The sequence below is a fragment of the Notamacropus eugenii genome, chromosome 1, assembly GCF_028372415.1.
Source record: "Notamacropus eugenii isolate mMacEug1 chromosome 1, mMacEug1.pri_v2, whole genome shotgun sequence".
Lineage (NCBI taxonomy): Eukaryota > Metazoa > Chordata > Mammalia > Diprotodontia > Macropodidae > Notamacropus > Notamacropus eugenii.
The window spans coordinates 472,836,004-472,849,295 of record NC_092872.1 but is presented as its reverse complement, the minus strand read 5'-3'; the positions used below and the strand labels follow the sequence as shown (position 1 = coordinate 472,849,295).

At 38.6% G+C, this 13,292-nt stretch overlaps 1 protein-coding gene across 4 annotated transcripts in view; it reads left to right on the top strand.

The window, feature by feature from the left end:
* Positions 1-4,821: 4,821 nt before the first annotated feature.
* The window catches only part of LOC140519359 (carboxylesterase 1D-like), a 116,462-nt gene continuing 107,991 nt past the window's right edge, over positions 4,822-13,292 (top strand). Inside the window, exons 1-2 of one of the 4 annotated variants that reach the window (XM_072632271.1) lie at positions 4,871-4,888; positions 7,262-7,343. In XM_072632271.1, coding sequence (XP_072488372.1) covers positions 4,886-4,888; positions 7,262-7,343 — 85 coding nt within the window. In that variant the 5' untranslated portion in view covers positions 4,871-4,885. Of the gene's footprint in view, positions 4,902-7,261; positions 7,344-13,292 lie in introns of all 4 variants that reach the window. The other 3 variants (XM_072632269.1, XM_072632274.1, XM_072632270.1) reach the window with 3 other exon arrangements.

The following is a 13,292-nucleotide window of genomic DNA, read 5'->3' as shown; positions in this document are numbered from 1 at the left end:
TGATGAAAAGGTTTATCTATCTCCTGAGAATAAATTGACAGTGTCTGAATGTAGAAGCATACTTCTTTAAACTTCTTTTCTTTTTGTTCAGAGGGGGCTATTTTGATCTGTTTTCTTTTACAACATGGCTTATATGGAAATATGTTTTGCATGACTGCACATGTGTAACCTACATCAAATTGCTTACCTTCTCAAAGAAGGGGAGTAGGGGAAGGGAGAGAGAGAATTTGGAACTCAAATTCTTTTTAAGAATGTTAAAAATTGCTTTTATATGTCACTGGAAAAATATTATTTAAAAAAACCCGAATATGCCCTTACCTGGAGGAGAATTCCTTTTTATCAGGGAGAGAACTTCATAAGTAGGTAGCAACAGAGAGACCAATGGATGACACTGAAGAAACAAAGCTTAGCAAATGATAGCACAGTATATACAGTTCAGCAACCACAAATATGCTGGTAATTCCAGGAAGAGACAACCCTAAGTCCAGCAAAGAGTGGAAACATGATATCCAATACAAACAACGCAGCACCCAACAGACATGCATCATCAAAGAATAAGTTTCTGTCTATCACGTATTGGACATCAGAAACAAATAGTTGATATTCCCAAAGAGATTATGTTGTTTTGGGGAAAGCCATATGTGCACTAAAACCACATGTACACATGTACACTAAATATATACAAAGCAAATAAAATTTTATTTTTGAGTGGTGAAGAGGCATTAGCTGCTCAGGAGATCAAGAAATGTCCGATGTAGGGTGTAGTTTGAGATTTGAAGGAAGCTATATATTGCCTTCATTAAATACTGGCATTCGAGACTCGACAGATTGATTCCATCTGGTCAGGCTTTTCTCAAATTATTCTCATTTATATACTCTCAGTTAAACTCATATGTACTATGTTCTACTTTCTCATCCTGCTTTCTCCTATCTCTATGAAATTACTCATGTCATCCCCCATACCAGGAAAGGATTTTACCACACCCCTTAAATATCTAGTTAAGTGTATCTTTTTCTTTAAGGATCAAAGGAGATGCTAATTTCTTCATAAGTCTTCCCTGTATACTCTTTCCTCTTAGATTCAAAAGGATCTTTCCCTGCTCAAATTTCTCATAGGATATTTACCTACACTTCCCTTTTGTACTTATCTTGTTCTCCCTTGAATCATATTTGTTGCTTTTATTGTTTAGTTGTGTCTTCACAATTCCATTTGTGATTTTCTTGGCAAAGATACTGGAGTGGTTTGCCATTTCCTTCTCTGGCTCATTTTACAGATGAGGAAACTGAAGCAAACATTATTAAGTGACTTACCTGGAGTCAAACCAACTGGATCTGGACTTAGGTCTTACTGATGCTACACCAGGTACTCTATCCATTGCACCACCAGCTGCCCATATATAATAGCTATGTTTTTTTTAGTTTCTCCCACTCCAATTAGATTGTAAACTGCTTGAAAGCAAGATGACTGCCATTTCAACCTTTGTCTACCCCTCCCATCCTGAATCATGCAAATATTAGGTACTTCATTAAATGTTTGTTTATTTGAATTGCATAATTTGTACATATAAAATACTCAATATTTACATTATACTCAAGATTACATTATAGAAGCATCCTGATAGACCCATACACATGCCTGATTCTAGGAAATCAAAGCAGAAAATAGAAATATTCTCTGATAGAGTAAGACCATTACATGCTTTCAGAGCCTCTTAAGAACAGGTGCCCTAAGAATCACTGAATTTCAGAAATGGGGTGTACCAATGACTCTGCTAGTAAGACAAGATTCACATTTCTTGTTGTGTGTTGGTTGAATTACCAGATTCCAAATCTTACTTAAATAACACAAGGATTCCCAGGTTGTATTAAATGGATACCACTAACATGCTTTCAAGGGCCGAGAGGGCCAGTCGATCATGGGTTGAAGCATCACCTATCGTGAACCCCGCTCCATGGATTCATATCATCACCTGAGGAATGAGAAGAAAAAAATGTTTTGGCCAAAGGAATCCAGAGTGGAAAGGAACTTTAGAAAGTGAATTTCTAAATAATTCAGGCCATGTGATCAGTGATCTTTAGGAATGTCGTGAGGTCTCGCTTCCTCTCCAAGAGGCATTGTTAATATCTTTTTGGGACTTACTCTTCCAAGCCTTATAAATTTCAGTATTCTGGAAGCTTACCCTGCCCTAAGACTACTTTTCACATTGGAAGTATGCTACCTGAAGCCTCTCCCACTGATTGGCTTGTTTCTCCTAGGACCTCTACTTTAAGAAGGCTCATACCAACAATGCCTTCTTCTCTTTGCTAAATAACTGACTCATCTTCATAATACTTTTCATACAATGCTCCTCATTGGCACTCCTCACCCTTTTCAGGTGCTTTTGTGTATTGTCATCCTCCCTTGGGATGTAAGTTCCTTGAGGTCAGGGACTACCTTTTTTTCAGTTAGTATTTGTATTCCCTGTAGTTAGTACAATACCTGGCACTTAGTGAACGTGCTTATTCACTTGATTTGCTGATTTGGTATAGTAGAAAGGGAATCAAATGTGGAATTAGGAGTCCTGGGTTATGGATCTAGCTGTACTACTAACTTCTTCTCTGACTTGAAATAAGTTACTTGCTTTCCAAAGCTCTATCTATCTGAAATTGAAAGATTTGGTTTAAATGATACCTGTGATCCATTTCAGCTCTGATTTGTTGATTCTATGATTCCTTTGAGGGAGGTAGGCCCAGAATGAGTAAGAGGAGAAGGAAGGATGATTCAGGTAAATTAAAAGTAGTCATTGTGTTCTCCCTTCAGTCTTTATCCACAACAAATACCTCTGTTCATCATGATAGTATACAACATATTCTCCCCTGATGCATGATCCAGAAATGGTCCTAATTGGCAATTCAGTTAGTCAATCAATTAGAATTTATTTAGTACCACTATGTACCAAGCATTTGGCAACTCACTAGGAATACAGATTTTGTTGTTGTTCAGTTATTTCAGCCATGACTGACTCTTCATGAATTAATTTGAGGTTTTCTTTACAAACATATTGGAGTGATTCATCATTTCCATCTCCAGTTCATGTTACAGATAAGGAAACTGAGGCAAACAAGGTTGTATAATTTGTCCAAAGTCACACATCTATTAAGTGCTTGAGGCCCGATTTGAACTCAGTATTCCTGACTCTAGGCCCTGCACTCTATCCACTGTGTGAACTAGGTGCCCTAGGAATACAAGTAGAAATAAAGGATACCTTGCCTGCAAGGAGCTTACATTTTAATGGGGGAGCGTGCATGAAAATACTAGAATTTTGGACTATCAGAGTCAAGAGGGATCCCAGAAGACATTTAATGTAAATCTTGTACCTGAGCAGGAATCCCTTCAGCAGTATCCCTGATAAGTGGTCACATGTATGACTATTGTTGGTATGAGTATCTATGAATGTGTTCATACAAACACAGCTCATTGAACACTGGCATCACTTAATATTGAATGTATGTGTTTAGATGTAGTTTACAAGAATCAGCCCTATCAGACTCCAGATCACTTCTGTGGCCACCCTGAAAGCTCTTTAGTCTCCATTTTGGACATGTACCCTCTCTCCAGTCTCCCAGAACCTTCTTCAGCTTTAACAAGCCAAGGTTTTGTGTACAATAAAAACTCTGACTTCTGATGTGAAGACTGGTACTGGAGGAAAGGACAATATGTAAAACATGTTCTTCTTTGATTTGTTCAAAGTACACTTCAATGGGGAAAAGGTCCATTCCTTCCAGGAAAACCTGTTACAAAGAACTAGTTAGAAAGCAAATTCAGTGAAAAGCAAAGGCTAATTTGGTCCCATGTTTCATTATCCACTAACCAGCAATTAGGAAAGAAAAGAGAAGAGATGATTGAAGGGTACAGACAGGGCACTATGTTACTCTCAGAGAAGGTGCATATGACTGTGATCTCCTTACTGTCCTTGGGACATTCATCCAGTTTTTGAGTATTAGAGACGCAGAATAAGCAAAAGTGTAAACAAACAAATACTAGCTTTAAAATAAGAAAATCTGGGTTTAAATGTCAGCTTAGGCATTTACTATCTGTGTGACCTTGGGCAACTCACATTCTTCCTCTTGGCCTCAGTTTTCTCATCAGTAAAATCAGGGGATTAGAATGATCTGGATTCTAGTATTACCAGAGTGTGAGCCCAATACTGAAGGATATTAGAGATTTCTCAGGAGATGGATTGGACCATATAGGCCCTAGAGTAAAATAAATCTGTTCCCTCTTAACATATGAAAGAAAGGTGAAAAGTAGATGGGATAGGGAGAAGAAAACTACCAATCTATGGTGGGGAAAGGTAGAGAAAGTCCTGAGTGCAGCATGAAAAGGAATGAGATATGGCTCGTGTGGTATCCTCAAATGAGGCTCTGGGAGAAGCTTTCCAATCACAGGCTGAAAATTCAGGCATAGAGGATACTTCTGATGCATGAATTCCAAGGAAAAAAGGCTTCAAGATGAAAAGCTGGGACAAATGATGCTGCAGGATGGTAGTGGAAGTCTCGAGAGCAGCCCAATTGCTTCTCTGTGCCAATTCTTTTCCTTTATATCACCACTTAGTGGTGTTATAGTTCAAGACTGTTCATTTGAATACTGAGGGGCTGCACCTGGCTTCCAAAACTCCTGAGTGTGGCCCAAACCAGATTAAAATGTAATTGGAAAATGTTTAACAAAATAACAAACTCTAATACAATGTAGTGTTAAGTTGTGGTTGGCTAAATCAATTGGCAGTTGCCACCCCTTTTAATTTAAGTTTGACATCACTGATTTAAAACATCAAAAAGGAAAAAAAGTAACACAGATCTAAATGCTCTCTCAATCCATCTGGCTGATTTGAAGAAGGCAATCTTAATGGTAAGAGAAAATTGTAAGTAATTAAATTTCCCACATTTCTATCAATTGAAGAAGCTAAGGATCTGAAAAGGGTAGGATGGGACATGATAGCTGAATTTGTGTATTAGAAAAGTTGTCATGGAGAAGAGGGATCAGACTTGTTATCTTCAGCCTACAGGGCTACAATAAGAACGAAAAAAGAAGTTTTCAGAAAAATAAATTCCAGATCTATGGAAGAAAACGTTTCCTAACAAATAGAGTTGTTTCTCTGTAAAATGCCCTTGGTTGGTACTGACTTCCCACTCTCTAGAGGTCTTCAAGGAGAAGATGGATGACTATTTTTCTAGTACATTATAGAGAGGATTCTGATGTAGCTATGGGTTAGCTTAGATGACTTCTAAAATCCTTCCAATTTGGCAATAAAGTAGTTAGATTAAATGAGAGAAAACTGGGTCATTAGAGGACTCAACATTCTCCACTTGAGGATTTGTTAAAGGTATGAGATGATTAGCTTAGCAAAGCAGACAGGTGGACCATGGTCACTCTCTTCAGATATCTCCTGGGTTGTCCACAGCTGCTTGGTCCTGATGAACAGAACTGGACACAAAGAAATCTTGAAAGGAGACAGATAGAGGAAGTAATGTTCTTATTTAATAACCTACAGTGGACCAAGTACTGTATAAACAGGCTCAGTAGGCAAAACTAAAAGACTTTCTGAAGTCATATAGTCTGACCCCTGGAGACAAGGGAGGATATCAACCCATTGCTAACCCCTCTAAACCATGGGCTGCTTCCCTGTTGTCTTCTGATATAGATAGAGGAAGGAATCATGACTTATTCACCAGTTCTAAAGTCATAGCCTTAGGCTTCTTACTGGTTAACTTGGTCTTCATTGCCAGGTCAGATGGGGCATAAATATTTAGGTACAAGCAGGCTCCTGAAGATGTCATTGAAAAGCTTTCTTTCCAGACAGAGAAAAGGCTAGAGAATTGTTGTGAAACAATTATATGGGAGGGGGGCACCTGGCCAATAAAACATGTGAAAGTTATTTCTTTTCCCCAGCATCTTAGGAAAGAGTATTTGGGGCCAAATATTCAGCAGTTTTAATCCTGGTACAGCCCTTAGAAATCACCTAGTCAAAGATGTGCATTTTAGAAATAAGGAAACTGAAGTTCAGAGAGGGAAAATATCCTACCAATGGTCATAGAGGAAATAAATACTAGAAACAAAATTACATCTCAGGTCTTATTCCTCTACCCAAGTCACCACCTCACCTTTCCTTGAAGTTTAACTAATTTTTTTCATTTTCTTTCATTTCCTAAATGACCCACTAACTTTTTGTTTGACTTTGCACTTACCCAACCTGGGCCTCAATTTTCTCACCTGTCAAAAATGATATTTATAGTCCCTTTGGGTTCTGTCTCACGGTGAATAAAATACTCATTGGTCTTGGGAACACTGGGGCAGAATTTAAACAGAGAGTCTAAAACATTCATTCTGTCCTGTGAAACATTGCAGTACCTGAAGGGCCATTCAGATTCAGAATTGAGTCTCTAGAGATGCTTGCTCCTTCAGACCTCAAAGAGAATTTGCTTGGCCCTCACTCTCAGTGCCTCCACTCTACCAAAATGCATGTTTCTGGTGTCCCAAACATTTTGTTATAGGTATTAGCTGTGCTACAACAAGAAGCCAGTACCTCATCTCATTTACACACCAAGATTGTGGGGCAAGTAGAGTAGTTTTGTCATCCCCGTGACAGAAATAAGAAAGCAGAGAGGTTGAGTCACAGGCCCAAGATCGCACAGTTCTGAAGTAGCAGAGTTATACTTAGAGCCCTAATTAGAATTCCATGGTTCTTTCCTCCAAATCACCTGCTTTATATGCACCAAACCTTTAATGGCACTAGAGAGCCTACTTTATGACTATGGATGGCCCTGGCATGACTGAGAAATGAAAGCAAAGGGAACTTGCTATCCTTCCAGGTAACGTGTGCCAAGGGATTTATTTAAATAAAAGGAAGTAAAGAAAGTAGTTCAAGCAGCATCTATCCAGGTTTGGTGATGACAGCAGGTCAATTATTTATTAATGGTGCTTGAAGTTCTCCGAATAGCTGAATCACTTCATAGTTCAGGAGCAGCCCACTGTGAAAATCTGAGAGGTTCTGCAACAAATCCTCCAACTTCTGAGAGGGTTTAAGCTAGGGAAATAGAAATATTTTCCAGGGTGGTAGGCATAAAGTGACAGATTCTCAGAGTTTAACTAGAAACTAATCCAAGAACAAGAAGATGCTTCTTCATGTTCTCCATCTTAACCCCCTCCCCCTTTCCAAGAAGAATTTAAGGACTGATTCCTTGCAAGGGTGGGTATGTAGTGGTGTTCTTCATATACTCCCAGGGCTCCAGAGGCTGTGGTCAGGCTACTCTCAAGGGTGCAAGAAGAGATTTGACAAAAGGAATACCCAGAAAAACATGGACAGGTATGCCACATTTTTGCAGTCTCATTTGCCTTGGAGTTTCTCATATTCAGTGTCCTCTACTGGCATTAAAGGCTACTGCTGATGTGTGCCACAATGAGAGAGGGGAACAATGGAGAGTCATCAGAAACAAGTTGAATCACTGTTCTAGGAGTCAGGAGCCCTAAACATCTCTACCCACCTCTACCAAGTTCTAGCAGGACCATCCTGGGCAAATGACTTCAATTCTCTGATCCTCAGGTTTCTTACCTATAAGCTAAGGATAATAATGGAACCATACCAGATTATTTTGTATTTCAAAGGAGAAAATGCACATTAGCAGATAAAACAACAGTAGCAAATAATATTCCTATAAAACTTATCAGTTTACAAGGGACAGCTAGGTGGTGCAGTGGATAGAGCGCTAGTACAAGAGTCAGGAGGACATAAGTTCAAATCTCACCTTAGACACTTAGAACTCACTAGCTGTGTGACCTTGGGCAAGTCACTTAACCCCAATTGCCTCATCCTGGGTCATCTCCAGTCATCCTAATGAATATCTAGTCACTGTATTCAGATGGCTCTGGAGAAGAAGTGAGGCTGGTGACCTGCACAGCCCTCCCTCACTCAAAACAAAGTCAAGTGCAAGTCATGTTATCATTTCTCTGATGGCATGGTCTTCTTCAGCAATGAAGGATGAACACACATCTGTTAATAAAACACTATTCACAGTCCTATAGGGTAATAATATTATTCCAGTTTTACAGAGGGAGAAACCTGGACTCACAGGAGTCAAGCAATCTGTTCAAGGTCACACAAATGTCTTATAAAGACAGATTCTATATATTTTACATCATTCCACTGTTCCTGGCCAAAAAAAATAGTTTCATACTAATACACATATTTCTTTTTCCCTTCTATAGCAAACTTATGCATTTCCCATTTAGTCAACAAGCGTTTATAGAGCATCTACTATAGAGAGTATGTTGTGTTTGGTATTGATGGATACCAGACAAATGGGACTTAGAGACAGATGTCTCTGAACTTTAGGAATGCTGCATTAGACATTCCCAATTGGGGTGATTGGGCCATGTTGGGGCAGGGAGGTAAGAAGCATGAATCCCTATCTGTATAGCTATGTGATACCTTCATTGATACTAAAGCCTGACAAAACTGCTCCTGGGCAGCATATTTTTGTTAAACTAAATTGAAGTGGAATTATATAATAGAAAAGAGGCCATGACCAGTTCTAATAAAGATCATCATGACTGCCTTTAGTCTGTTTTCCCAAACAGATTCTCTGAAGCATGAATTTTATTTCTTCACAGATAACCAATCTCCTGTGTCGTGTTAATGTTAAAACATTAAGGAATGTTCCAAGGGAGAGATGCAAAGTCCACAGAGAGCCCAGGGGGTGACTGTAAAGGGTGTTGTAGATTGTGCTAAAAAGTTCCAGCACTACAAATTATAATACTAAGTTACTTACATCTTCCTCCTGGAACTTTCCTACATACCCTGAAATTATTTGATGCACTTTAGCCTCCCTAGCTTCCTTTTTAAAGATCTGAGGACAGTTTGGTAATAGGAATATTTTGGTGGTCACTTAAGTATCCAGAATGCAGTTTCTGTGCTCTCCTTGGTATCCCAAAACAGGATGACATTGGGCCCAAACATGTGAGTAGGGGTTAAAGGATGTTGGACAGACTCATGTCTTTCCCAGAGGAAATTTATTTCATTCTGAAAAAGTTAAGCACCCACAATGTGTAAGGTATTATTCTGAACACTGGGGATATAAAGACAAAATTAAAACCATCATACCTTGCCCTCAGTACATTGCCTTTCTATTGAGATACAACATACCCACATATAAGTAAATAAATACAATTCATCTATAAAGTTATTGGAGGGAGAGATGTTAATGAGAGTGAATAAAGAAAAAGAACACAAAATAAGACAAGACAGCTATTTGGGATCCAGATCATTTAAGAGTTTTAAATAACAGGATGAAAGTTTTATAACTTATCCTAGTTGCAATATGGAGCCACTAAAGTATTTTGAATGCATCACTGACTATCAGATCAGTGTTTCAAGCATATCAATTTATCAACTACATGGAGGAGATCCATTAGGAGGAAATTTCTGTAGCCTAAGTGAGGGGTAATGAAGGCCCAAACCTGGAAAGGGGTAGCTTATACAGTGAAAGGGGGTAGATGCTAGAAATATCATAAAGACAGATTAGAAAAAAACTTGGAGACCTAGTAGATTTGGATCATGGGTTAATAATGTTAGCAAGGAGTCAAAAATGTTTCCTAGGTTTTGTACTAAGGTGACTAGAAAAGGGTAGCACCCTCAACAAAAATGGGGTTGTTTGGTAGAAGGAGAGATTTTCTGGGGCATAATCTGCTCTCTTTGAACATTTCTCATCTATACTCAGTTATAGATGCTTGTGCAACAACGAAGTAATGATGTGCAATAGGCAAGTATGTCATCGGACTGTGGTTTGGGAGCAAGATAAAGATGAGAGAGAAGAGACAGAGGAAAAAGAGAGAGACAGAGACAGAGAAAAGCAGAGACAGAGACAGAAAGAGAGAAAGAGCAAGAACGAGACAGAGACAGACAGAGACACAGAGAGATACAGAGAGACAGAGACATCCAAGTCTTCTTAATAGACATGAGAATTGAAGGTTGAAACACAAGTATGGGCCCTAGGATAGATTCTTGAAGAATGTTCATGCTTATTACATCGAATGATGATGGGGCAGGAAACTCTAACAAAGGAAACTGAGAAGAAAAGTTATGAAGTTAAGAGAGCTAAAATAATGTGTACAACACACTGTAAAGTTTGAAGGATGATTTAAATGGAATGTATTATTTATTATCTCTTTCTCATCTTTTTTTCCCAATGGAATTCAGGTATAAACAGTACTAAGGAAATCACTATCATACTATTATTTAACTGTATTGAATTTTATGAGGATTATTCCAAAGGTGGATAATTATGACTGCTTCATGTACTTTAAAGGTGTTGGGACATAAGCTCATCTTCTATAGACCCACTGGAAAAATCTTTGGGACATCTTCAAATAGCAAACAGGGTGACAGAGATGATATGTACTTCATTATGTTCCAACACGATTTTGATTTATTCTATGTATTTTATTTCTTTTCTCAATTTTGAACATTTAAATTTGGCAACTTGGAGGTTATGAGTATTTGATATGGTGACATTTATTAAATCATTGTCCTTGATTTTTTATGGATCAGTGTTATGTCCTGGCTAACACTGGCAATAGATTTATGTGTGATAGTGCTTCTTTCTGCACTTTATTTGATTACTTCTCAAGGATATTTTGGTTCTTGTAATTGTAATGAAGGGATGACAATTAGGAGGTCCAAAAGAAATCAGTGTGATTGTGAGCAGGGGATTAACAGTTTCAATGGTGAAGAGTTTAAGTAGGCCTGAAAAAAGGCCAATTGTTAACCTTGGAGAGAGAGATTTCAGTTTAAAGGTGAAATTCACAGATTACAAAGAATTTTTTAAAAGTAGGATAAATAATGGGTACAAAATCATGACACAACCTTGATCCTGGTATCCAGAATGGCTTGTACACCACATGAACATAAAAGGGTCAGTATGTCCCTACACAGAACCACATTGAGAGAAAAGAGAACAATAACCCTTATTATACTGACATAAATGGATATGGCACTTGGCTAACACTATTAAGGTCTCCCAATTGGGGAGATAGCAATGCACTTCATTGTTTGCTGAGGCAGAGACCTTACCAGGGCTCCAGGGTACCTGCCTTTAGATATATGCTTCAATTAGACTCCCAAGCAGTAGCTCCCATTCTTATCAGAACCCTAGTGCATTAGAAGATTAAATAGCCAATAAGCTCTGACAAACACATTAAATAAAGGCAAATCATAAGTATTCAGCAATGGACTAAGGATTAATTATTTGAAAGGAACTTAATATGAAGGAATATCATATAAATAAGTTATGTGTATTGACTGTTTAGAAACCACATTAGTTTCATATTTTCTGCGTGTCTAATAGCAACAAAACAAATATTGTATAGAGGAACAATAGATTCATTGCCCTCATCCAGTGTTTCAAAGGGCAGGTCATCAATGCTTGCTGTTTTCAAAGGAATCAGATTTGTCTGATATTCCATTAGTTTGTGAACCACTGGGACTTAGAGGTTCTTTCAATCATGAGCCACTAGATAGCTACCCAAAGTTAGTTATTTTGTGCGTCATAAAAGTCTTCAAACCATCTAGTTCTGGGGAGTCAAGATGGCAGAGTGATTGGTAGTTACTATCTCCCTCCCTTGACCTTGACAACCCCAGAGAATATGTCCCCCTCACAAACCCTGGAACAGTGGAAGCAGTGGAAGAGCTAAACAGACTCTTAGCCTGTGAGTCTTGGAACATTGCTAAGGTGGGTCCCTCTTGCTGTGGCTGAAGGGGAACAGTGCAGGATCAGAGCTGTCCCAAACAGCCTGACCTTAGGAAACTGGGAGAAGATCCTGAGCTCCAGGGGGGTGAAGCCAGCAACCATCAATCATCAATGCCAGGACCCCAGGCTTGCCTCTGCACCCCAGGGGAATCAGGAAGACGCTACCACAGACAGGATCATCAACTGCTGAGCTTGCCTATACTCTAGCTCAGCAGAGGAGACCTCTTATGGCCAGTTCACCCCTCCCCCACACTTAAAGAGCTAGCTCCAGGGTAACTGCATGGAAACACCAAAAGGACTCACCTAGCTTTGGTTTTTCAACACCAGCCAGCTTAACACCAGGTAAGCTGCAGCATTTTAGTTTCTACAGGAAAGAACTAGAGGCCACAACACACAAAGCCTCAAGTTCTAGTCACAACAACTGTGGGACAGAGCTCCATGTGTCCCAGATGCAGTGATCTACTTTAAAAGACAGGAAAAGGGTGACTATCATGAATAAGAAGCAAAACAGAAAAGAAAAGACCATAGAATCTTTCTATGGTGACAAGGACCAAAACAAAAATACCAAAGAGCTAAGCATTGAGACTGTACTCTCATCTGAAACTTCAAAAAGGAACATGAACTGGTCTGAAACACAAAGAGCCTTTGTGGAAGAGCTCAGTAAGGATGTTAAAAGCCAAATTAGAAAAATAGAAGGAAAACTGACCAATGACTTTAAAAATATGAAAAAAGAAATCCCATAAAAATTTAAAAGGAAAACTGGACAAATGGAAAAGGAAGCACAAAACCTAACAGGAGACAATAACTCCTTAAAAAGAATACTTAGACAGATGGAAAAGGAGATGCAAAAGTTAACCGAAGAAAACAATTTGACAAAAATTAGAATCTGCCAAGTAGAAGTCTCTATGAGACATCATCAATCAGTCAAACAGAATATAATGAATGAAACCATAGAAGAAAATGAAAAATATCTAATTGGAAAAAAACAACTTATCTGGAAAATAGATTCAGGAAAGAAAATGTAAGGATTTTTGGTCCACCAAAAAGCCATGATGAAAAAGAGAGCCCGGATAATATCATCCAAGAAATCATCAAAGAAAATTGCCCCAAATTCCTAGATCCAGAGGAGCAAATAGGCATCGAAAGAATTTACCGTTCACCCCCTGAAAGGGATTCCAAACTAAAAACATCAAAGAATATCTTTGCCAAACTCCAAAACTTTGAAGAGAAGGAGAAAATACTGCAGGCAGACAGAAACAATTGAAATATAGAGGAGCTATAGTCAAGAACACATAAGACCTTGCAGCTTCTACATTTAAAGATCGGAGGAATTAGAATACTATATTCCACAAGGCAAAGGAGCTAGGTTACAACCAAAGATTAATTACCCAGCAAAGTTGAGCACAATAATTCCAGGAAGGGGATTGGACATTCAATGAAATAAGGGATTTCCTGACCATACTGATTAAAAGGCCAGAACTCAATAGAAAATACAATCTTTAAATGCAACT